This window comes from Moschus berezovskii, chromosome Y, assembly GCF_049115385.1.
Source record: "Moschus berezovskii isolate FMDL1 chromosome Y, NW_MosBer_1.0, whole genome shotgun sequence".
Lineage (NCBI taxonomy): Eukaryota > Metazoa > Chordata > Mammalia > Artiodactyla > Moschidae > Moschus > Moschus berezovskii.
In genome coordinates, this window is record NC_142489.1 from 3,892,981 (window position 1) to 3,919,236 (window position 26,256).

The window sequence follows — 26,256 nt, forward strand, 5'->3', positions numbered from 1 at the left end:
AGTGGTAAAGAATCTGCCTGCCAACGCAAGAGATATAAGAAGCTGGGTTCGATCCCTGTGCCGGGAGGGCCCCCTGGAGAAGGAAATGGCAACCCACTCCAGCATTCTTGCCTGGAGAATCCCCACGGACAGAGGAGCCTGGAGGGCTACAGTCCAGGGGGTCGCAAAGAGTCGGACACGACTGAGAGACTTAAAAACGACAACCAGATTCTGGCCTGAAGGGTAACCCACGTCCTGTGGTATAACCCATACTCCAGGAGAGGGACGTGCCCATATTAACAGATGATGATTGGAAGGGCAGGGAGCAGGAGAGAGGTTTCGTGTGCCCACTGAAGCGTAAGTGGACAGCAAAGCTGCGATTCTATGACCAAGACTCTAAAACGTGGTGGAGGCAATCCAGACTCCCACATCCAGTCCACACCTGCGTCCTAGAGAGCCCCACGGGGACTGGTGTCCCGGGTTCCCTGGTATCACGTGTCCTACAGAATTACCTACCTCTCAGGAGACGGTCCTTCCACGAGTCGTGGGGTGAGACCCCTGGTGGGAGCCCCGGGGGGCCACAGGTTAGCCCTTAGGAGCCATTCCTCCTGAAGACGGTGAGGGGGTCACACAACCCTTGATCAAGACAGTGAAGAAGGAAGGTGCAAAGCGTCTCCCTTTCTGGGAGCCAGGAATCAGAGACACATCTCTGGCACGACTCATGTGTGAGAGAGACGGGAACGCAGGACATCCTCGAAGCCAGCAGACTTCCCTTGAAAGTGTTTCTTTCACCCGAAATGCATCTGTCTACCCCAGGGGCCCCACGGCGCCTCTGCGCTTAAGGAAGGAACACCACCCGCGAGGCTTGCAGGATTTAATGACTCAGGGCAACCAGCACAATTGGACACTTGGCGGGGGTCACGGGATTCGAGGCTGAGAACCACACCGGCTCAGGGTCCACTCAGCATTCCTCTTTCCCGACAGTTCCCTCCCTGGTCCCAGTGGGAGACCCTGGGGGGATACAGAGCCCAGAGGGTTGGGGTTGGGGGGATGAAGGTGCTGGAGAGACGTGGTCCAGCATAAACAGACCTGCAAGGGCGGCGCCAACTGTGAGCTTCCCCGGGTCGGACCACGGTCTTCCCGGCGGCCCACGGTCTTCCCGGCGGCCCGTTACTCGCCGAAGGTCTCCCGGGTCACGTCGGCGATGCCCGTCAGCTGGCAGCTCCTGGCCCAGAGCTGCCGCTGAAGCTCCGGGTTGTACGTGGCCTCCAGGGACCGGGTCTCCCTCTCGTTGTAGAGATAGCGGCCACCAAGACCTTCCAGGGCCGGGGCGACCGCGGCATAGACGGAGGTCCAGGCTCCCTCGTCCGGGGTCTGCGGAGAGAAGGAACGCAGAGGGAGATGCTGACTGTCAGAGCAGGGGCACGGGGGTCTCAGGAGCCCCCGGACGTCGAGGGGGAGACACAGGGCCCCTTACTGGGAGCCCATGGACTCATCAACTCAAGCCTGGCTGGACAAGGCTGGGGGAGCACGCACTTTGTGACCTCACGATGGTGTGCCCCTGAGGATTGTCTTCACGCCATTCTCATGCATTTCCACAGACACATACAAAGGCCCCCCATTCCGCTGGACGCCCCAAAGGAAGCAGCCTCTAAAGAGAAGGCTGGATACATCTCAAGACAGTGGAGCTCCGGGGCTGCAATAAAGAGGGTCTTTCTCATGGAGGTGGCTCCCTCCAGGGCCGAGACAAAGTGTAGGTCCTGGGCACAGACTCTGAGTTTAAATACTCCGCTCTCCAGTTCTTTTATTTTTTAAAAATTCATTTTATTGACGTATCGTTGATTTACGAGGCTTCCCAGGTGGCGCAAGTGGTAAAGAACGTGCCTATCAATGCAGGAGACTGTAAGAGATGCCGGGTCGATCCCTGGGTTGGGAAGACCCCCTGCAGAAGGGCATGGCAATCCACTCCACTGGGCTGTACCCACTCCTGTATCCTTGCCTGGAGAATCCCACGGACAGAGGAGCCTGGGAGGTTACAGTCCGTGGGGTCGCAGAGAATCGGGCCCGCCTGAAGTGACTTAGCACATGTGCAGAGTCGATTTACAAGGTTGGGTTGATTCCTGCCATGCAGGGCAGGCTCTGTGAAACCAGAATGTCGGCTCACTGGGTCAAAGCAGGTGGCGGTTCAGTCTCGGGGTTGAATGCGTGCTATCTAGCGATTTTAGAGGAAATGTTCAGACAGCAGAAAGGTTCTTGCTTCGGCTCACTGGGTCAAAGCAGGTGGCGGTTCAGTCTCGGGGTTGAATGCATGCTATCTAGCGATTTTAGAGGAAATGTTCAGACAGCAGAAAGGTTCTTGCTTTCCAAGCAGGATGAGGAGATATGTAGGAGAACCAGGAAAGTCTGAAAAGGGGCTTGAAAGGCGTTAGGGTGACGGGAGAAGAGTGGAGGCTGGGTGGCAGGCTGCAGGTTGGAATGTAACACACGCTGAGCTTTCGGGCTGAGGGCTGGTGCCTGGGCGTGATCACTGGATTATGAAATGTGATGGGGGTGTGTGTGTGTCAACGGAACACTACTCAGTCATCAAAAAGGATGAAATAATGCCGTCTGCAGCAACACACATGCACCTCACCTAGAGAGTATTACACTCAGAAACATAAGTCAGGGAAAAGCAGATATGAGATGACATCACTTGGGATCTAATAGAGACGATGCAAATGGACTGATTTACAAAACATCCAGAGACTCACGGACACGGAAGACAAATGTAGGGTTCCCAAAAGGGGAAATGTGTGGGAGAGGGCTAAATTAGGAGCTTGGGATTAACATGTGCACACTGCTGTATATGAAACAGATAAACAAGGGCCTACTGACTCTTTGCGACCCCATGGACTGTAGCCCACCAGGCTCCTCTGTCCGTGGGGATGCTCCAGGCAAGCATACTGGAGCGGGTTGCCATTTCCTCCTCCAGGGAATCTTCCCAACCCAGGCATCAAACTTGCATCTCCTATATTAGAAGGCAGATTCTTTATTTTTTATTTTTTAGAAGGCAGATTCTTTACCGTTGAGCCACCTAGGAATCAAGAGAACTCCCTTATCTTATTGTCAAGAAAAATAAGCTTCTGGAAATCCACTCAACGTGCCCTACCCCGGTCCTTCTGTGCCTCTAAGAGTCTGTCTTTGGAAGCATCACCGGAAACAGATCCAGACCATTAAACAAGCCCATGATCACATTTTCTGAACATCTCCTGGGCAGTCACAGTGGCAAATATCCTGTTGTTCTTGGTCAGATGGGATTGACGTGCAGCGCTGCACCTCTGTGGCAAAAAGATGGTTAAATCTGCTCCTGGAGTAAGCCTGCTTCCTACATCAGTCATTCTCCGGGCTGGGATCCCAGGGGTCTGTGCCCAGAACCCCCACTTTGCCTCGCCCCTGGAGGGAGTCAGCTCCATGAGAAAGACCCTCTTTAATGTAGCCACAGGGCTCCACTATCTTGAGAGGCATCCAGTCTTGGCTTTAGAGGCTGCCTCCTCTGGGTCGTCCAGCGGGCATTCTCTGGGGAAGAGGGGGGTCCACTCCCCCTACGCCTTGAAAATGCTCTTATCTGGGTAAACAGTCCCGGTGATCGGCGTGTCCAACGGAACACAAGGACGGCTGATTTAGGAGATGGTGTCTGTGCTGTGCTGGACATGAGCTTGGGATGCACACCTCGCCGGAAACTCAGCTACGGTCAGGAGGGACAAGATGTCACGGGATTCTGTCTGTTGACAAACGTGTCTCTGTATGAAAGTGACTCCCAAGCACCAACATACGACACCCTCATGCATGCACACTGACATACCCCCAGGCACACAAATGCACTTAGATTCACAAATACAAATATTCCCATGCACACGGATATATGTTCACGGCACACACACACTCCCCCAGGCACACACATGCATTTTCACACACATGCAACTATTATACGCACACACATACAAAACACACAAGCAGGTACACGCAGACACACACATTCACGTTTACACACATATATGCCCTCATGTAAGGCAATGGTAAGCCACTCCAGTACTCTTGCCTGGAAAATCCCAGGGACGGAGAAGCCTGGTAGGCTGCAGTCCATGGGGTCGCTACGAGTCAGACATGACTGAGCGACTTCAGTTTCACTTTTCACTTTCACACATTGGAGAAGGAAATGGCAACCCACTCCAGTGTTCTTGCCTGGAGAATCCCAGGGACGGGGGAGCCTGGTGGGCTGCCGTCTATGGGGTCACACAGAGTCGGACACGACTGACGTGACTTAGCAGCAGCACACACATTCACACACACGCAACATTACCCAAGGTGGTCTTGACCGGGCAGAGAGCGCTCTGACATAGAAAAGGGAAAATTTTTTAAAAAGGAGCCATTCTCGGTGCTCAGACATCTCGTGGAGGATTAATCACATCCACTTATCCCACTTAAGCACATGATAGATGCCGGGCTAAAAACAGCCGCCCTCCATCACCTACAGAACATTTCCAGGCCTCAGGCGGATGACAGGGAGGGAGGAAATGAGATTTTCGTTTGTAATGTTTTAATTCCCAAACGTTTTGACAGCTCATGGAATGGACGGCTTTAGGCATTTCTTCTTCCCCGCGTCTGACGTCACAGTCCTAAGTCTCAGCCGTGAGGATCCTGACACATCACGCCTGCCTTTAAGCACAGAGGTCCGAGACGCTGAGAGTCACACGTGTGACCATAAAGAAGGCGGAACGCTGATGAATTAATACTTTTGAATTGTAGTGCTGGAGCTGGAGAAGACTCTTGAGAGTCCCGTGGACTGCAAGGAGATCCAACCCGTCCATCCTAAAGGAAATCAGTCCTGAATATTCATTGGAAGGACTGATGCTGAAGCTGAAGCTCCAATACTTGGGCCACCTGATGCGAAGAGTTGACTCATTGGAAAAGACCCTGATGCTGGGAAAGATTGAAGGCAGGAGGAGACGGGGACGACAGAGGATGAGATAGCCGGATGGCACCAGCGACTCAATGGACATGAGTTTGGGTAAACTTCAGGAGATGGTAAAGGACAGGGAAGCCTGGCGTGCTGCAGTCCATGGGGTCACAGAGAGCCGGACGTGACCGAGTGATTGAACAGCAATATTTTCAGGGCCCTGAAGACCAAGAAAGATAGTTTAGATAAGAGCTCCCGGGCACCTGGAGATCTCAACAGGAAGGGGCTTTGGGTCGATGGCTGGGTACACGCACATGAAAAATAAATAAATAAATAAAATAAAAATCAAAGAGAGCAGAGGTTGGGATTGAAACTGTGCTCCACAGACCTGGGAGCTGCGTGCTGCAGAGGAAGATGAATGTGTTATAATTACATAATTACACAGCCCTGTGCAGGGTTGGAAACGCTTCCCCACATATTATGTCAGCGCCGCTCACAACAGTCGTAGGAGATGCCATTACCCAGAATTAAGAAATTACAAAGATGAAGGGCAGAGTAGAGCGGGCAAGCGAGCAGACAGGGTACACAGGATGGCCAGATCTCGGTTCTTCCGGAGACCCCAACCCTCCCCACCATCCTCCTCAGTCACGACGGGCAGGTCCCCCGAGCTCACAGCCTGACACTCCCTTGACTCTCTGCCGGAATCCCTGAAAGCTGCACCTTCTCTGTGTTCCTCTGAGCTGCGGGCACTCGCTCTCAGCAGCCCAGCTGGCCCTGGAGGTGGAGACCCCCCGGTACACACCACAGGGTCAAACCATCTTTTGTTTTCACCGGCCTGTTACCCTGGTTCCCAGACAGACACCAAGACACAGCCTGGTGTTCCCGCATCAGAAACCCCAAATGACTCCTGAGACTTCCTTGTTTCACCTTCCAAGGTCAGCGAGTCAAGACATCGTGATGGGGTCTCTGGAATGGTCTTTTTATTTTTTCTTTTTCTTACTTATTTATTTGGTCTTCCCCATGGCTCACTGCTAAAGAATCACCTGCCAATGCAGGGGACGTGGGTTAGATCCCTGGGTCGGGAAGATCCCCTAGAGGAGGCAATGGAAACACACTCCAGTATTCTTGCCTGGAGAATCCTGTGGACAGAGGAGCCTTGCAGGCTACAGTCCATGGGGTCGCAAAGAGTTGGACATGGCTGAGTGACTCAGTGCATGCATACACACACACATTTATTTATTTATCTGAGCTAGGTCTTACTTGTGGCATGGGGCATCTTTCATCGTGGCACATGGATTAGGCTGTGGTATGTGAAATATAATTGCCTGACCAGGGATTGAACCTAGGCCCCCTGCATTGGGAGCGTAGAATCTTAGCCACTGGACCACCAGGGAAGTTCTGGAGTCATCTTCAAAACAATCTCCTTCTGTCTCTCTCCACGCTTTCAATGGCCTCTAAGCAAACCCTGGGTTCAACCGCCATGGATCATGCCCTCTGGTCCATGGGATGCTCTATAGGCTGTGGTCCATGGGATGCTCTATAGTCTGTGGCCCATAAGGTTCTCTGTATGCTGTGGTCCATGGAATGCTCTGTAGGCTGTGACCCATGGGATGTTTCGTAGACTGTGGTCCATGGGATGCTCTGTAGGCCGCGGTCCAAGGGAGGCTCTGTAGACTGTGTGGTCCATGGGATGCTCTGGAGGCTGTGGTCCATGGGATGCTCTGTAGGCTGTGGCCCATAGGATTCTCTGTAGGCTGTGGCCCATGGGATGCTCTGTAGGCTGTGGTCCATGGGATGCTCTGTGGGCTGTGGTCCATGGGATGCTCTGCAGGCTGTGATCCACGGGAGGCTCTATAGTCTGTGGCCCATCAGTACAGTTCAGTTCAGTCACTCAGTCATGTCCGACTCTTTGCGACCCAATGAATCACAGCACGCCAGATCTCCCTGTCCATCACCAACTCCCGGAATTCACACAAACTCATGTCCATTGAGTCGGTGATGCCATCCAGTCATCTCATTCTCTGTCGTCCCCATCTCCTCCCACCCCCAATCCCTCCCAGCATCAGTCTTTTCCACTGAGTCAATTCATCGCATGAGGTGGCCAAAACCCATAGGATGCTCTATATACTGTGGCCGGTAGGATGCTCTGTATGCTGTGTTTCATGGGATGCTCCATGGGCTGTGGTTCATTTGAGGTTCCGTGCGCTGCGGTCCATGGGATGCTCTATAGGCTGTCGTCCATGGGATGCTCTGTAGACTGTGGTCCATGGAATGCTCTGTAGACGGTGGTCCATGGGATGTTCCGTAGGCTGTGGTCCATGTGATGTTCTGGAGGCTGTGGCCCATGGGATGCTCTGTAGACTGTGGTCCATGGAATGCTCTGTAGATGGTGGTCCATGGGACGTTCTGTAGGCTGTGGTCCATGTAATGTTCTGGAGACTGTGGTCCATGGGATGTTCCGTAGGCTGTGGTCCATGTGATGCTCTGGAGGCTGTGGTCCATGGGATGTTCCATAGGCTGTGGTCCATGGGATGTTCCATAGGCTGTGGTCCATGGGATGCTCTGGAGGCTGTGGTCCATGGGATGTTCCATAGGCTATGGTCCATGGGATGCTCTGGAGGCTGTGGTCCATGGGATGCTCTTAGACTGTGGTCCATGGGATGTTCCATAGGCTGTGCTCCATGGAGGCTCTATAGTCTGTGGCCCATGGGATGCTCTGTAGGCTGCGGCGCAAGGGAGGCTCCGTAGACTGCGGTCCATGGGATGCTCTGTGGGCTGTGGCCCATGGGATGCCCTGTAGGCTGTGGTCCATGGGATGCTCTGGAGGCTGTGCTCCATGGGATGCTCTGTGGGCTGTGCTCCATGGGATGCTCTGTGGGCTGTGGTCCATGGGATGCTCTGGAGGCTGTGGTCCATGGGATGCCCTGTAGGCTGTGGTCCATGGGATGCCCTGTAGGCTGTGGTCCATGGGATGCTCTGGAGGCTGTGGTCCATGGGATGCCCTGTAGGCTGTGGTCCATGGGATGCTCTGGAGGCTGTGCTCCATGGGATGCTCTGTGGGCTGTGCTCCATGGGATGCTCTGTGGGCTGTGGTCCATGGGATGCTCTGTAGACTGTGATCCATGGAATGCTCTGTAGGCTGCGGTCCAAGGGAGGCTCCGTAGACTGCGGTCCATGGGATGTTCCGTAGGCTGTGGTCCATGGGATGTTCCGTAGACTGTGGTCCATGGGATGTTCCGTAGGCTGTGGTCCACGGGATGCTCCGTAGGCTGCGGCCCATGGGATGGTCTGTAGGCTGCGGTCCAAGGGAGGCTCCGTAGACTGCGGTCCATGGGATGCCCTGTAGGCTGTGGTCCATGGGATGCCCTGTAGGCTGTGGTCCATGGGATGCCCTGTAGGCTGTGGTCCATGGGATGCCCTGTAGGCTGTGGTCCATGGGATGCCCTGTAGGCTGTGGTCCATGGGATGTCCCATAGGCTGTGTCCATGGGATGCTCTGTGGACTGTGGCCCATGGGATGCTGCATAGGTTGTGGTCCATGGGATGGTCCAGAGGCTAGAAGCATCTGATTCTACATCACTGTTGACATGGAGTATCTGGCATCCTTGGATAGGATGCAGCCCCAAAATCTAAGACACTCAGTGCAAGTGGCCAGTGACAAGCTTGGACTTGGGTCAATGACAAACTCCCGTGTCCGGTCTGGAGCTGGACCCAGGTGTCCTGAGGAGACTTGAGAAAGGGGAAGCTCAGATCGTTTTCAGGGGGTCTGGGGTTCAGATGGGGATCCCAGTGATAAGGGGGCAGTGACAGGATGATCACCCCCATCTTGAGCTATTTCTGCATCACCGATGGTCCGAGCCTAACTCAGGCTCCTTGGCCCCTTGGATTGTTCTTCAGTCACTCAGTCGTGTCTGACTCTTTGCGACCCCTTGGACTGCAGCACACCAGGCTTCCCTGTCCTTGACTGTCTTCCAGAGTTTGCTTAAACTCGCCCATCGAGTCGGTGATGCCATCCAGCCATCTCATCCTCTGTCGTCCCCTTCTCCTCCTGCCTTCAATCTTTCCCAGCATCAGGGTCTTTTCCAACGAGTTGGCTCTTCACATGAGGTGGCCAAAGGTTTGGAGCTTCAGCATCAGTCCTTCCAATGAATATTCAGGACTGATTTCCTTTAGGATGGACTGGTTGGATCGCCTTGCCGTCCAATGGACTCTCGAGAGTCTTCCCCAGCACCACAGTTCAAAAGCATCAAATCTTTGGCGCTCAACCTCCGTTGTGGTCTAAGCTCAACCTTCAACTCCGCTCCGAGGGCTGCACTGTCTGCGTTCTGCCCTCAACACAAGAGCAGATCATTACCGCCATATTCCTCCTCTTAGGGCTTGAGAGAACGGCTGAGGAAGCAACAGAGTTCCCGGTACAATCACGGGACGTGCTTCCTCCACCTCTCACTGCTGCTGCTGCTAAATCGCTTCGGTCGTGACCGACTCTGTGCGACCCCACACACGGCAGCCCACCAGGCTCCCCTGTCCCTGGGATTCTCCAGGCAAGATCACTGGAGTGGGTTGCCATTTCCTTCTCCATTAACTGTCTTCAGAGCTCTGTGCAGAGGGCGTGCACAAGACGACAGCCAGCTGCAGGATGGAACGGTCTCGAATCGCTCATGGAAAGAACCATTTAAGGGTTTCCCTGGTGGCTCGGTGGTAAAGAATCCACCTGCCAGTGCAGGATATTCATGTTCGATCCCCAGTCTGGGAAGATCCCGCACGCCGCAGAGCAACTGCTGCTGCTGCTGCTAAGTCACTTCAGTCGTGTCCGACTCTGTGTGACCCCATAGACGGAAGCCCACCAGGCTCCCCCGTCCCTGAGCCACCGCAACTACTGAACCCGAGTCCCAGAGCCTGTGCTCGGCAGTAACAGAAGCCGCCAACTTGAGAAGCCCTGAGTCACCACAACTAGAGAGTTAGCCCCGCTCTGTGCAGCTGCGGAAAAGTCCACACAGCAACGAAGGCCCAGCGCGGCCAATAAATAAACTGTTTTTTAAGAAAACAATGAAGCGTCTCATCTTCATAAATGTATCAACCTATCATTTTGTTTTTCTCAAGGGACAAACTGCCATGCTCCAGGGACTGGCTCTGAACTTGGAATCAAGTCCACGGTGTTTGCTAAGGCGCAGAATAGAGGTTTTGGAGTGATGTACCAGTAAGCCCTCTACACGCCAACTCTCGAGTTGCAAACTCGCAAAGGTGTGAAGGTGCGTTCCATCGGCGTCAGGCGGGAGTGGCACTGCCCCTCGCCCTCCGTCTACTGTTGCTGGCAATTCTTCAGCTCTGCCGTCTCCCACCTCCCCTCCCTGCCGAGCCACTAACTCTCCTCGCCTGATTCAATCAAGGCCAGCCCCTGTGTGCCAGCTGCTGCAACGGACGACTGTACTTCTCACAGTCCTGCACTGGGAGATGGAAAATGTTTATCTTGGGTTTGTTCTTCGTGCATTCTTTGTGTGAAAAGTACTATCAACCTAAGACAGTACCAAACCATACAGCCGAGTGGGTTCGTTGGGCACCCAGGCTAACTCTGCTGGACTCACAAATAGGACTTAGGCGCGTGCTCCTGGAATGGAATGCATTTGTACGTGGGGGAATGATGAAAAAGAATGTCACAAAATGACGAAAAGGGTCACAAAGACACGTCAGTCCTGCAGACTCCCCACCACCCCCAGGGATCACGGGCACCCCCTTGCGAGACGTCACACAAGTCATACATACATGCATGCATCTAAGGAAGTAATCCGTATAATATACGGTTGCGTGCCTGCTCAGGTGTGTCTGACTCGCTGTGGCCCCACAGACTGTGGCCCGCCAGGCTCCTCTGTCCATGGGATTCTCCAGGCAAGAACATTGGAGTGGGTTGCCATCTGCTTCTCCTGGGGATCTTCCTGACCCACGGATTGAACCTGCGTCTCTGGCATTGCAGGCAGATTCTTTACCATCCGAGCCACCAGGGAACCTTAAATATATATATACATGTGCACATGTGCTAAGTCGCTTTAGGCGCTTTTAGACTCTCAAAGAGCCGCTGACTCTTTGCGACTGTATGGACCACAGCCCACCAGGCTCCTCTGTCCATGGGATTCTCCAGGCAAGAACACTGGAGTGTGTTGCCATTCCCTTCTCCAGGGGATCTTCCCCACCCAGGGGATCAAACCCAAGTCTCCTGCACTGGCAGATGGATACTTCATCACTGCACCAACCTGCAAGGCCCCTGTTCCATGTACATATGGAGGCTTAAGCACGTGTCTCTAGATACACATACAGATATATATTACTACATCTATTTTTTTGGTTGCTCCATCTCCAAAATATTTTCCTCTATGTGCTAATATCACTGGTTATGACTCTCCAATACTACTTCTTTGTATCTTCTTGAAGCAGAAACCGCACTGGAAAAAAATATCGGCAACATACATAAAACACACAAATTAGCAGTCAGAAAAAAAAAAAAAAAAAAACAGGGATGAATCCAAGAGAGAAAGCCTAATGTTTACAACAGCCACATCCGTAGAAACAGCCTAAATATCCATCGGCAGAGCAATGGACAATGAAGATGTGGTATATATACACAAAAGGAATATTAGTCAGCCATGAAAAAGAACGGGACCATGCCATTTGCACCAACATAGGTGGATCTAGAGATTGTTGTAATACGGGAGGTAAGTCAGACAGAGAAAGACAAACACCATATGATATCACATATATGTGGGACCTTAAAAAAGGGTACAAATGAACATTTTCACAAAACAGAAATAGAGTCGCAGACATAGAAAACAAACTCACGGTTACCAGGGGTTGAGGGAGCGTGGGATGGATTGGGAGATGGAGATTCACACATACACGCTAGTATATATAAGACAGGTAACTACAAAGGACCTTCTGCCTGGCACGGGGAGCTCCACTCGGTATCCTGTAATGATCGAGATGGCCAAAGAATCCAAAGAGAGAGTGGACACATGTAAATTCACAAATGGTTCCCCTTGTCGTACTCCTGAAACTAACAAAAAACCGTAAATCAACTACAGCTCCAAAATTGTAATAGATACATAAAATTTTATAACAAAGAAGAGAAAGGCTAAACATCACCAACTCACTGGACATGAGTGTGAGCAAACTCCAGGAGACGGTTGAAGGACAGGGAAGCCTGGCGTGCTGCGATTCCACAGGGTCATGATGAGTCGGACGTGGCTTAGGGACTGAACAATGACAGAAACAAACACCACCTAGTGAAAAGGGGAAACGTGGCAACCAGACATTTCCAAAAAGGCAACATTGACACGCCAAGTAATCCCAGGGAGAGTGACTACTGTACCACAGGATGTTGCGGAAAATGCTAATTAAAACACAACAAACCCCATTTCCTGCTCCAGGATGCAAGCGTCCAGCAGGTGACTCGAGTTGGCGAAGACTAAATAGTCCAACGCTTAACATGCATGAAGAAGATGCAAACCGTCTGGAAACAGTGACAGACTATTTATTTCCTTGGGCTCCAAAATCCCTGCAGATGCTGATTGCAGCCATGCAATTAAAAGATGCTTGCTCCTTGGAAGGAAAGCTATGACCCACCTAGACAGCATATTAAAAAGCAGAGATGTTACTTTGCCAACAAAGGTCCATCTAGTCAAAGCTATGCTTATTTCTAATGTATGGATGTGAGAGTTGGACTATAAAGAAAGCTGAGCGCCAAAGAATTGATACTTTTGAACTGTGGTGTTGGAGAAGACTCTCGAGAGTCCCTTGGACTGCAAGGAGATCCAATCAGTCCATTCTAGAGGAGATCAATCCTGGGTGTTCATTGGAAGGACTGATGCTGAAGCTAAAACTCCAATACTTTGGCCACCTCATGCGACAAGTTGACTCATTTGAAAAGACCGTGATGCTGGGAAAGATTGAGGGTGGGAGGAGAAGGGGGCAACAGAGGATGAATGGTTGGATGGTATCACCGACTCGATGGACATGAGTTTGAGTGAACTCCAGGAGTTGGTGAAGGACACGGAAACCTGGTGTGCTGCCGTCCATGGGGTTGCAGAGAGTCAGACATGACTTAGCAAATAAAAAACAAAACCATCTTGAATTATCAGCACTGAGACTGTGCCCTGAAAAAAATCTGTCTTTTAAAACCAAACAGAATTCCCAGGAAGCGGTGACACAGGAAGCCCTTCTAGTCTTATAATGCCACTGCCTTTGATGTGGCCAACAGAAAGGGAGAAATGGCCGTCTGCGGAAGACCGAACCTGCAGGGAACGGCAAAAAGCCAACAAGAACCCACATATTCTCACCCCAGACAAAGGGTCTGAACCACGGCAAGTGTATGCGGGTGGATGACTTTACAAGCACAGGAGTCAACAATCTACTGTGACATACATCAACGTGGCCAGCTCTCAACATTTAATACGACGTGCAGGCTGATAAACTGTGACCTCCCGCAAGAGACATATCCAAGTGTGTGAATGCGTGCGCGCCGAGTCATTCAGCTCTGTCGGACTCTTTGTGACCCCGTGGACTGTAGCCCCGCCAGGCTCCTCTGTCCATGGGAGTCTCCAGGCAAGAATGCTGGAGTGGGTTGCCATGCCCTCCTCCAGGGGAATCTTCCAGATTCAGGGACGAACCCCTGTTTCCTGCACTGCAGGCAGAGCCACCTGGGGAAGCTCCCAAATACTGGGCATTGGTGACCCCAGCCCCCACCTCTCCCTGGAGGTCCCAGGGTGAGACTGGAAATTCCAACCCTTAAATCTCCAGTTGGCTGCCTTGGCAGCCAGCCCCCACCCTAGGGCAAGTTCCAAAGGTCACACATTTACATAACAAGGGGAACCTTTCAGGATCTCAGCACTTGGGATATTCCAAGGGTTTTAGGATGTCCGAGCCAGAAAAGGGACCACACACACAAAAAAACCAAATACATAAATAGACCACAGTATAGCAAGCATCAGGACAGATGCGGGCCAAGTGAAAGATGGCTTAGTTTCAGACAGAGAACAGCAGCATCTGAAATCTCGATGCTCCCTAAATTAGGTTAAAAATTCCCCCTCACGTTAGATTTTGTTCGGGTGAGATGATTAGAGTATAGTCATATGACTATACACATATTACTATATTACTATAATCATATAAGCACATAGTCATATATACTTATAAATAAGTATCCTGATACTTAGAGAGTCATATAACATATTATATTCATATAAGTATACTATAGTATACTATATTGTAGTCAAAGCTATGCTTTTCCAGTGGTCATGTATGGATGGGAGGGTTGGACCATAGAGAAGGCTGAGCACCAAAAAATTAATGCTTTTGAACTGTGGTGCTGGAGAAGACTCTTGAGAGTCCCTTGGACTGCAAGGAGATCCAACCAATCCATCCTAAAGGAGATCAGTCCTGGGTGTTGATTGGAAGGGCTGATGCTGAAGCTGAAACTGCAATCCTTTGACCCCCTGATGGGAAGAACTGACTCATTGGAAAAGACCCTGATGCTGGGAAGGATTGAAGGCGGGAGGGGAAGGGGACAACAGAGGATGAGATGGTTGGATGGCATCACCGACTCAATGGACATGAGTTTGAGCAAGCTCCGGGAGTCAGTGATGGACAGGGAGGCCTGGCGTGCTGCAGTCCATGGGGTCGCAAATAGTCAGACACGACTGAGCAACTGAACAACAGCAATAAGATCCCACTTGTAAAAACCTAACCACCACCTTAAACACAGACAAATATGAGCAAATGATTAAACCGAAGGAGACCTCTTCATCCTGCAATGGGTTTTTTTCTCTATTTGTAAAAGTCACGTAAAAGGTGGTCTAGAAATATGATCTGGTCAGTCAAGAAGCGCTCGACTCAAAAAAATTAAATGCACAAGGGGAGAACTGGCAGTTAACCTTTATTTTGGGCAAAATGAGAACTGCAGGCCAGCAGACAGCACTTCAGATAGCTCTGAGAGACTGCTCCGAAGAGCCAAGAGGGGGAAGGTCGGTATATAAGTGATTTTGTTGAAGGGGAAGTGCGTGCAATCAAACACATATTATTTTACGAAAGATTTCTGCTAGTCACGGGGAGCGGTCACCACCAAGCAGGACTTCCAGTGCTCCTCTAGATATGAGGAGATGAAATAATTCGGCTCATGAAATGGGCTCCTGAAAATTATCTGACCATCTGAAGACCTGTCCTGCCAGTCTGGACAGATGCCTCCTGTCTGCTGTCCACGTTGAGCCCATTTCAGGGAATGTTGAAGGTCTGCAGCTGTAGAAGCCCCTGATTGAATCCTTGCAGAGGTGGACAGAAGATGCCCATGCCAAGTGCCAGTGTATTGTTGACAAAGGGTGATACAAGACACTGGGGCTTCCCTGGTGGCTCAGCGGTAAAGAATCCGCCTGCAGTGTGAGAGACCCAGGTTCGATCCCTGGGTCGGGAAGATTCCCTGGAGAAGGACACGGCAACAGACTCCAGGATTCTGGCCTGGAGAAGCCCATGGACAGAGGAGCCTGGCGGGCTACAGTCCATGGGGTCGCAGAGAGTCAGACACAGCTCAGCAACATAGCACAGCACGCACGGCTCATTCACAAGAGGAAATGAGATTTTAAATGGAACCAGAGAGGGGCACCGGGTGACACAGGAGAGGTGGGTTTTGATGTCCCGGTGACAGAGATGTGATGACAGCTGCTTCGGCTGCCTGCTGGGGACGGGCACCTCTGGTTGTTCACATGTGTCAGAATCTGGGTTCCGTGGGTGGTCCCGGAATTCCGGACCGAGGGGAACCCGGAGGTGGAGAACTGACAGCAATCATGGTCATTGACGGCATCCACCCATCCCCTCCAGAGCTCTGGCCATCACGGTTGCTAATTTCCGAGATCCCACAGAGAGGACGAAATGAGTTCCGTGCAGCTGCCAAGACTGTGGAGGCTGGTGATTTACCCAACTCCCATCGGGGAGTCAGCACCTCCCACGGAAAAGATCACGGCTGGAGGAGAGCTGTAATTCCAGCGAGAAGCCAGAAGACTGTGCAGCAAACACACAATCTGACTGGTAACAGCAGCAAAAATCGGCCTCACACGAACTGCCTATGGGCTATGGACACAGCTGCACAAGGACATCAGCAGATATGTGTTTTGGGAGGTTGGGTTTCACGTTTTTCCATGTCTGTGTCCTCTAGCTAGGGGCTTCCCTGGTGGCTCACAACGTAAAGAATTCACCTACCATGCAGGAGACCCAGATTCGATCCCTGGGTTGGGAAGATGCCCTGGAGGAGGAAATGGCAACCGACTCCAGTATTCCTGCCTGGAGAATCCCACGGACAGAGGAGCTTGCAGGCTACAGTCTCTGGGGTCGCAAGGAGTCGGACACGACTAAGTGACAAACACACACCACATCCTCTAGCTAAACAAACTCCTTTTCGAGAATTTATCCTAAAGACAAAATCACATGCAAGATCCCAACAGACATGTCTCCAGAGAAGATACACAGACGGCCCTCAGGCACAAGAAAAGATGCTCAGCGTCGCTGCTCATTAAAGAAACGCAAATCAAAACTCCAATGAGGGGACACCTCACACCGGTCAGGCCGAAATGAAGCGAAAGTCGCTCAGCTGTGTCTGACTCTTTGCAACCTCATGAATATACAGTCCATGGAATTCTCCAGGCCAGAATACTGGAATGGGTAGCCTTTCCCTTCTCCAGGGGATCTTCCTGATCCAGGGATCGAACCCAGGTCTCCCGCATTGCGGGTGGATTCTTTACCAGAATGGTATGGAGGTTGCTAAAGAAAAAAAAATTAAAAATAGATCTACCATCTGACCCTGCAATCTTACTGCCAGGAATATATCTGAAGAAAGCCGTGCTTAGAAAAGATACCTGCAGCTCAACCTTCACAGCAGTTTTGGTGGGAATGTATACTTGGGTAGGCGTTATGGAAAACGGTATGGAATATTCTCAAAAAACTAGAAACAGACCTATCGTACGATCCTGTGATCCCGCTGCGGGGACATACACCTAGAGAAAATGATAATTAGAAAAGACACGCGCACCCCAGGGTTCATTGCAGCACTATTCAGAACAGCAAAGACACGGAAGCAACCTCAATGTCCATCAACAGAGGAACGGAGAAAGGAGACGTGGAGCCCGGAATCGCTAACACAGCGGCGTCGGGGGGGCTACAGCCAGATCTGCCCGCGGACCGTAGCAACACCCCGAGCATCGCGGCCTTTACCTTGAAAACCCACCAGCCCAGGAGCTTCTTGACGAGCCGGGTGCCCCAGAAGACGTGTCGGTAGAGGTCGGTGTCCACCACGCCGGGGTCGGCCACGTTGGCGGTCACAGGGCTGCCCTGGGCGGCCAGCAGCGCCTGTAGGTGGTAGGTGAACAGCACCAGGGCCAGCTTGCTCTGGGCGTAGGCTGCGTGCGCTGAGTAGCTGGCGCTGCGGGAGCAAAGCGGACAGGCGTGAGACCCGGGCATCTGGATGTCGCCGCTGCCCGCGCCCAGCCGTGGACGACAGCGCCAGGCACAGGTTGAGGGCATCTAGAGGCGTGCCCGAGGTCAAGGGGGCTGTGCTGAGTCGCTCAGTCGTGTCCGGCTCTTTGCAACCCCGTGGACTGCACCCCACCAGGCTCCTCTGTCCGTGGGATTCTCCAGGCAAAGAGACTGGAGTGGGTTGCCACGGCCTCCTCCAGGGGATCTTGCCTGTCCCAGGCATCGAACCCGGGTCTCCTGCACTGCAGGCAGATTCTTTACCAACCGATTCACCAGGGGAGCCCAAATGTGTTACGTGCACTGTGCAGATCTCTGAGGATGCTACAGGGTGGATATTTCACCTAATACAGGCTCAGGGAGCTGGCTGCTTTAGATGAAGGGGCTTGTGCAACAGTTGCTATGACGCTGGGTCCGTTCCAGAGATGTTTATCCTGTGACCTTGGAGCAGGGCTCCACACCTGAGACCTTGCTGTAGGGCTCCACACCACTTTCTTTTTTCTCCTTTGAATGTTCAAGGCTCGGGAAACACGCTATGACAGATGTACTTGGCTAGCACACAGTCACCACATCCATCCTCTCCTTTTTTGACTTCCTACCATCAGGGACTGTTTTATGGGGTTGGACGTGGGCGCCAATTAATGAAAACCACAGGGCTTTTTCTGGCGGTCCCGTGGTGGAGACTTCTTCACCTTCCAGTGCAAGAGGCGTGGGTTTGGTCCCTGGTCAAGGAGCTAAAAAATTCCACATGCCTTGTGGCCAAAATACCAAAGTGTCAAACAGAAGCAATATGGCATTAATATGAAATTCAATAAAGACTTTAAAAACAGTCCCCATCAACAAAAAAAAAAGAATTCTTTAAATAAATAAAAACGTAATGGTTGGTCACCTATCCTTTCCCAGAAAGTAGCATTCCTGGAATGTAGAAAACAATTCACTGCAGAGAAAATATCACTGCAGGCAAACTACCTGTGGTGTGATGTCTCAGCAGCTAGTAATTTTATGCATAGCTGCATAGCCTGCGTAAAATGAAGAGCTTGTTAATATCTCTACTGGGAACGTTCCTGGCAGTGCAGTGGCTAAGGATCCACCTGCCAATGCAGGGGCTGTGTGTTCGATCCCTGGTCAGGGAGACAAGATCCCACATGCCTCACAGCTAAAATACCAACATATAAGAGACAGCAGTGTAAAGCAAATGCATTCCAATAAAATTTTTAAAAATAAATAATAAGGACCAGTTTTGAGGCTTTCATCCTTTTTTTGTGTCATCAACAATAAATCTACACATAAAAAAACCCAAGTGATTCGTATTTAAAAAGAGAAACTAGCACTTGAAATTGTGACAGGTACTCCGGGAGTTGGTGATGGACAGGGAGGCCTGGCGTGCTGTGATTCATGGGGTCGCGGAGAGTCGGACACGACTGAGCGACTGAACTGAACTGAACTGAACTGAACACAAAAACATGACCATTCAACTATCCACGGAAAAAGAACAGAAGCAACATTGTAACACATTCAATATCGACTTCAGAAATGGCCCACATGGAAAAAAACAAGTCTGAAAAATAAAAAACACCAAGGAAGTCTTCCTGGTAAAATACTTCATGTCTGCTTCATCGGGGATGGGTCATTTTCTTCATGTCCATAGCTCTTTTTCTGTAACTTTGTGGATATGAATGCAGCCCCACTTGCGTTTCTTCTTCTGGTTCAACGTGCCCTAGAGTCTATGTTAGTTTACATTTTCTACCCCAGTGGTGAGTCTAACATTCGGAGAAAATCCATCCACGGAATTCACCCTTGTGGGAATTTAATGCAGTCAAAGATGAAAAGGAAAGAAATCCATCCTGACATGAGAAGCAAAAACAAAAAGCACGTGCTGGAATTCAATGCCTCTTATGCACAAAGGCTCTTACTAAACAGGAATTGAAAATTGCCATAAATGGACTGAATGATTCAGAAAAGCAAAATCAGGAAACATGACCAAGTAAAAACTCATAAGAGGGAAAAAAAAAATCACAAAAGGGAAATATTTAAATGTAGAAAACAGGACAAGCCATGATAAGACTGAGAAATGAAGCCACATAAAAGTCATTGCTTAGTGAGGCTTTCTGAAAAAAATAAAAAGAAAAACCCACCTCACGCTGTTTTGTAAATTGCACACGTGGGTTCTCAGCTGTCAAAATGTGACAGCCACGTCAACACCCTCGGGGAGTCCGTCCCACCTCCTGCCGTTTCCCTGGGCAGCAACTTTCTTCCTTGTCAGCAGGCCCCCACGGTGTCGCCGGCAGGCAGGCACTTGTCACAAGAGGCCACGTGCAAACTCTGAGGTTCTGCCAGGGGCCCGTGCAATTTAAGCTGGAGAATAAACCCCCGAGTCCTTTGTCTTGGCGATGAGTAAGGGCAGGTCGGCCAAGGGTGACGCAGGAGAAGCTTCTGCGGAGCGTTTGCCAGGGGAACTCCGAACAGGTCTTTTGTTGGAGGGAGGAAGAGAGACGATAATACAGCACAGTTCCAAGCACAAAATCCCTCCCCCGAATCCATGACAGCCCCCCAATTATAGTCAAGATGCCTGTTTCTGGCAAGTTGTTCGTCTCTCTTCCCAGCACGGCAGGAGAAAGGTCCAGGAATGGAGGGTTATTAAGTAGGGGGAGGGAAAGGCTCAACTCTCCTGTTGGCATTGGACCATTTCAACAACACACACATCCATTTGCTCCTGAATTCACGGGGCAAATTCAGGAGCAAATGAATTTTCTGGGAGGGAGGAGCAGTCGTGAAGTCAGAAAGAAGAGAAGACGCTGGAAGGTCTTAAAGGAAAACTGAGACATGACAGAATCATGGCTTACCTCTACGGAGAGAAGTATGGAGGTTCTTTACAAATCTAAAAATAAAACTGACCTATGACTAGCAACCCCACTCGTGAGCATACATCCTGAGAAAAAGCACACTTCAAAAAGGCACGGGCGTACCAATGTGCACTGCAGCACTATTGAGAGTAACCGGGATCTGGAAGCAGCCTAGATGTCCATCAACAGACGAATGGATAAAGGTAATGTGGTAATACGTACGCAGAATATTACTAAGCCATGAAAAGGGTCTGAAGAAATTGGGTCATTTGTCGCAATGTGGATGGACCCAGAGAATCTGTCATACAGATTGCAGCGAGTCAGAAAAAGAAAGACAATTACTGTATATTAATGCATGTAGAGGGAGCTTGCCTGGAGAATCCCAGGGACGGGGGAGCCTGGTAGGAGGCCGTCTATGGGGTCGCACAGAGTTGGACACGACTGAAGTGACTTAGCAGCAGAGGGAGTTTGGGAAAGTGGTGCTGAGGAGCCTATTTGCAGGGCAGGAGTGCAGACACCGATGGACAGACAGACATGCAGACGCGGGGTCTGCTGGGGGGAGCGGAGGGTGGGACGAACTGAGAGAGCAGCCCTGACGTATCCACGCCACCGTGCATAAAACAGCGAGCTAGTGGGAAGCTGCCGTACTGCACAGAGGGGTCAGCTTTGGGGTCTGTGACGACCTAATGGGGCGGGAAGGGAGGGTCAAAGTGTGCTCAGGAGGGAAGGGATTATATGCACGCGTAGAGCTGATTCACTTCATTGTCCAGCAGACACGAACACAACACTGTAAAGCAACCATACTCCAACGAAAACATAAGTCTGCTAACAATTTCTGCAAAGAAGAATTATGGTTCTCTACAATAGCATGGAGAAGAGACAACAGAAAAAGTCAATACTTTTCTCTAAAAGAGTTTTTTCTTTTTTTAAAAAAAGAGGAAAACAAGAGTACAAGTAATTTCAGGAGTGGTTCTCCGGTGGTTTGAAAGATAAAGAAACAGTGGAAGTGGAAAAGAATCAGAGCCGACACTCCAGAGAACAGGATTCCCATGAAAAGTTTCCAAGTAAAGCCCCGAGGGACAGCAGACACACTTGGTATTGAAAACAAGGAAGAGATGATTACAATGTTAACAGCCAGAAGGCAGCCAGAAGGGAAAGTCAAACTGCAAACTAAAGTTCAGGTAGAAGATACTCATAAAATGTCTACACGACTTGATTTGAAACATGAGACTTTTAGTAAGTGCCCTTTGTAACACATGGTGTCAAAATGTAGAAATGAAACTATAAATATACCTTTGTTTTCAATAAACAGTAACTTATTAATACAACTACCTCATAAATAATCTGAAAGTCAATCTAAAACAGAAGGAGAGACATTACCGTGGTAGCCTTTTTTTTTGGAAAGGAAAAAAAAAAAGTTTGTTCTATACTTTTATGTTCTGTAAAGAGGGCATGCAAATTAAACCAACCACTGTCAGATTAACAAGAGAAACACATAAATTTCACTTCTAATTTCACAGGTGTGGGGGATTTCATCGAAAAGAAAAGAAATGCCAAAGACTTGGGAAGTCCTCATTTCTCAGAAGTTTTTGATTTTAGTTAGATCAGGGAAGTTCCAGAAAGGCACAGGTCGCTTCTCAGTGGCCTTCAGCTCAAAATAATCTGTGTATCAAGTGGCATATTACGAGCTGGCACGTTCAGAGCCCTGTCACTTTCTCTATCTTAAAGGCAAGAGAAGGAAAGGCGAAGAATGGTATTTTAAACACAATATACGCAAATCTGTGTACTGAATCAAGGACTCGATAATTCTGTAAAGGGCTGGTTCTTGATTAAGCTAGGAAAGCGTTACTCTGAGATGGGAAATCTTATCCTAAATTGCAACAGCGTGGGTTTTTTCGGTTGAGCAGAGGACCCCAGGCTTTGACACCTGCGTTTCATGTAAGCAGTAGGTGCTGTTTACGAGGCTGAGTGTTATATTTGGTCTGGGTCTGGCACTGATCTCAGAGCCAATCGAAGCCCACCACAGTAAGGACACTGAGACAGCCAAGGCCAGGTGTTAGGTGGGCATGGTGAGGAAGGGCACCCATTGCCAGCAAGACGCCAGGAATGGAGTAGATCACACATTTGCACTAAAAAAAAAAAAAAAAAAAAAATGAGTTTTTCAAGTTCTCTTCAGAGAAAAAACAGGTACTGTCTAAAGGGCTTCCCCCGTGGCTCACTGGTCAAGAATCTGCCTGTGATGCAGGAGGCATGGATTCAATCCCTGGGTCCAGAAGATCCCCTGCAGGAGGAAATGGCGACCCACTCCAGTGTTCTTACCTGGAGAATCCATGGATGGAGGAGCCTGGCGGGCTACGGTCCTTGGGGTCACAGAGAGTCAGACGTGACTGAGGGACTAAACGGCAACATAAACTAAGCCGCAGAAACGCCACCTGAGGACTTCCCTGGTGTTCCAGTCATGAAGGCTTACCTTCCAGCATAACAGATGTGCGTTCGATCCCTGGCCAGGGAACCAGTTTCCCTGCATGTCACAGGGTGTGTCCAAAAAGTAAAAAAAAACTTAAAGAAGGAAGGACGATATGTTTTACAGCACAAGGAATATAGCTAATATTAGACAATAAATACAATGCAATCTTTAAATGTATATACCATATATGAATATGGAAATGGTGACCCACTCCAGTATTCTTGCCTGGAGAATCCCATGGATGGAGGAGCCTGGTGGGCTACGGTCCATGAGGTCGCCAAGAGTCCTGAGCAACTAACGCACATGCAAATAATGATATCAATATGATAATATACGTGACTATGCAAGTATAATTACGCTTGTACATACAATCATATAAATATTAATACAACTATTTAAAGTTAAATAAGTTTACCTGTTCAAGTTTAAAAGTTATATATTTAATATATTTAACAATTATATGTGTAAAATATATTCAGTTCAGTTCAGTTCAGTCGCTCAGTCGTGTCCGACTCTCCGCGACCCCATGAGTCACAGCACGCCAGGCCTCCCTGTCCATCACCAACTCCCGGAGTTCACTCAAACTCATGTCCACAGAGTCGGTGATGCCATCCAGCCACCTCATTCTCTGTCGTCCCCTTCTCCTCCCGCCCCCAACCTTTACATTTACATGTTATTACATAAATATAGTAAATATAAATATATTAAGATTAGATACATATTAGCTGCATACTTCTATAAATATTGTTGTATATGTGAATTAATATATGTAATATATAATGATATAATACTGGTTGGCTGGCCATTTCCTCCTCCAGAGGATCTTCCCAACCCAGGGATCGAACCCAACCTATCATATCGTAGGCAGATTCTTTACCATCTGAGCCACCAGGGAAGCTCCATATATTAAATGTATAACATATATTGCCATATGTAATAACATATAATATGTGTATGCAGAAGCGTTTCCCTGCTCCAGAGGATCTTCCCAGACCCAGGAACTGAACCGGGGTCTCCTGCATTGCAGGCAGATTCTTTACCAGCTGAGCTATCAGGGAAGCCCTGTTCACAGAAAAGCATAAAAAAGAAGAGAAGGGATATACGTGTATGGAGGAGTCACTTTGCTCTAAGGCGGAAATCATGACATTGTACATCAACTATGCCTCATAGACTAAATTTTAACTAGGCTTCACGGTTGCCTCGTGTGTTGAAGAATATAACAGGATTTGCCTCAAAGCGTAAATATAAAGACTGAAATGCAGACACTGCTTAAATGTGTGACCGCAAAACAGCAAACAGTTCCTAATCCGGGCAGAGCTCATCTTGCTGCATGTCAGAGATATTGCATTTTTGTACACAGCAAAGGTCTGGGTGAGCTCCGTGGGGAGTCAATCTACTGTCGCCTGCTCACCTCATGTCATGTCTCTGGGTCACCTTTCGGTCATTCTCGCCGTATCCTTTTTTTTAATTTGAAATTTGACAGAATTTTTATTTCACCGTGCCCTAATCCTGAACAGAAGTGAAGGGCCAGTTGAAAACGGTGCTCTGAAGTTCTGACGTGACACTTAACAGCTCTAAGTTGCTAGGTTATAAGCACGGTATACAAAAGAGGGAAACAAGTAATATAAAAAGTTTAGGTAGCCAGGAGAGTCCTATCATTATTTCTCCAGGGACATATTTCCAGCTGACTCTAAATTAAAGGCCTGCTTTCTCACAGGACTTTAAACCTTTGCGTGATGATCATATTTGTTATGTTGAGCTGTGATGAGTGACCTTTGATGCGACCACTGCAAAAAGGTGGTGACTTTCATGCAGAGTGAAGTCAGAAAGAAAAAAACAAATAACATTTATGAAGACTTATGCGAAACGTAGAGAAACAGTAGGTTTTCAGTTGCTAAGTCGTGTCCGACCCCATGGTGTGCAGCCCGGTAGGCTCCCCCGTCCATGGGATTCTTCGGGCCGGAATACTCGAGTGGGTTGCCATTCCCTTCTCCAGGGAGAAAAATGGTGTAGATGCTCTTATTTGGGAAATGGAAACAGACACACAGACTCAGAGGTGAAACATATGGACGCGAAAGGGCAACACCGGGGTGGGATGAACCGGGAGACAGTGATTGACAGCCATGCACGACTGAAACTATGGATAAAACAGACAACCAGTGAGAATTACTGACAGCACAGGAACGCTCACAAAAAGATTACAAGTCAGTGAGATGAGAAGGTCGGATGGCACCACCGACTCAATGGACCCGAGTCTGAGCAAGCTCCGGGAGCTGGTGATGGACAGGGAGGCCTGGCGTGCTGCAGTCCAGGGGGTCGCACAGAGTCGGACACGACTGCACGGAACGGAACACTCAAGGCTCAGAGGACGGTTAGCATTTTCCAGCAACAAAGGATTTTTTTTTTTTTTAATGAAGGTCTGTACCCTGTTATCTTAGACACAATGCTATTTATTGCACAGCTAAGAAATTACAGGCTAGAGTAAGCATCCCTTTCAGATGTAGTAGAAAGAAAAACCGATTTGTGCGGCTCGCTTTCATGCGATGTGTACTTTATCCCTGGGGTCTGGAACCAAGACCCACAGCCTCTCCCGAGTCTGCCTGTGTTGGTCGCTGCAGCTTTTTTGTGCCACCAGAGAGGCGGAGCTGCAGACCAGCAGGTGGGAAGCGACGTCCCCCGGGACACACGCCCTGTGCAGAGCGTTTCTGCGGTGACGGGCCGCCTGGCCCCGCCGACTCACCTGCTCTGGAGGTCATCCAGGTTCAGCTCCCCCACGTAGTGCGTGGCCGAGGACACGGTCACCACCCTGGCGCCGCGGCCGGGGGCGCCCGACTCCCGCAGCGTGTCCAGGAGGAGGTTGGTCAGCAGGAAGTGCCCCAGGTAGTTGATGCCGAAGTGCTCCTCAAAGCCGTCGTCCGTGGTCCTCTGGGGTACCATCATCACACCGGCTGGGGACAGAGGGGGCACTCAGCGGGGTCAGAAATGCGTGGCGGGGGCTGGGAAGAGATGAGATTCTACGCCGTCCCCTAGACGACGGGGAAGCCCCCAGGCTCCAGGACGGTGACTCTGCTCCTAACTCCCAGCACCCCTTCCCGCCTCAATGGCCAGCTCTGTCCACGGCAAATATACGGGGGGAAAGCGGAGGCAGCGACAGGCTTTATTTCCCTGGGCTCCAAAATCACCAAGGACGCTGACTGCAGCCACGAAACTAAAAGACGCTTGCTCCTTGGAAGGAATGTTATGACCAACCTAGACAGCATAGTAAAAAGCAGAGACATCGCTTTGCAGACAAAGGTCCGTCTAGTCAAGGCTATGGTTTTTCCCGTGGTCATGTATGAATGTGAGAGTTGGACCGTGAACAAAGCTGAGCGCCGAAGAGTTGATGCTTTTGAACTGCGGTGCTGGAGAAGACTCTTGAGAGTCCGTTGGACTGCAAGGAGATCCACCCAGTCCATCCTAAAGGAGATCAGTCCTGAATGTTCATTGGAAGGACTGATGTTGAAGCTGAAGCTCCAATGCTTTGCCCACCTGATG

The 26,256-nt window shown here is 50.0% G+C and overlaps 1 protein-coding gene across 1 annotated transcript in view; it reads right to left on the reverse strand.

The window, feature by feature from the left end:
- Positions 1-205: 205 nt before the first annotated feature.
- Positions 206-26,256, reverse strand: part of LOC148773003 (polyprenol dehydrogenase-like) — a 139,097-nt gene continuing 113,046 nt past the window's right edge. Inside the window, exons 5-7 of the mRNA XM_088834352.1 lie at positions 25,463-25,670; positions 17,155-17,362; positions 206-1,353 (exon numbers count right to left, since the gene is read on the reverse strand). Coding sequence (XP_088690478.1) covers positions 1,150-1,353; positions 17,155-17,362; positions 25,463-25,670 — 620 coding nt within the window. The 3' untranslated portion in view covers positions 206-1,149. The remainder of the gene's footprint in view (positions 1,354-17,154; positions 17,363-25,462; positions 25,671-26,256) is intronic.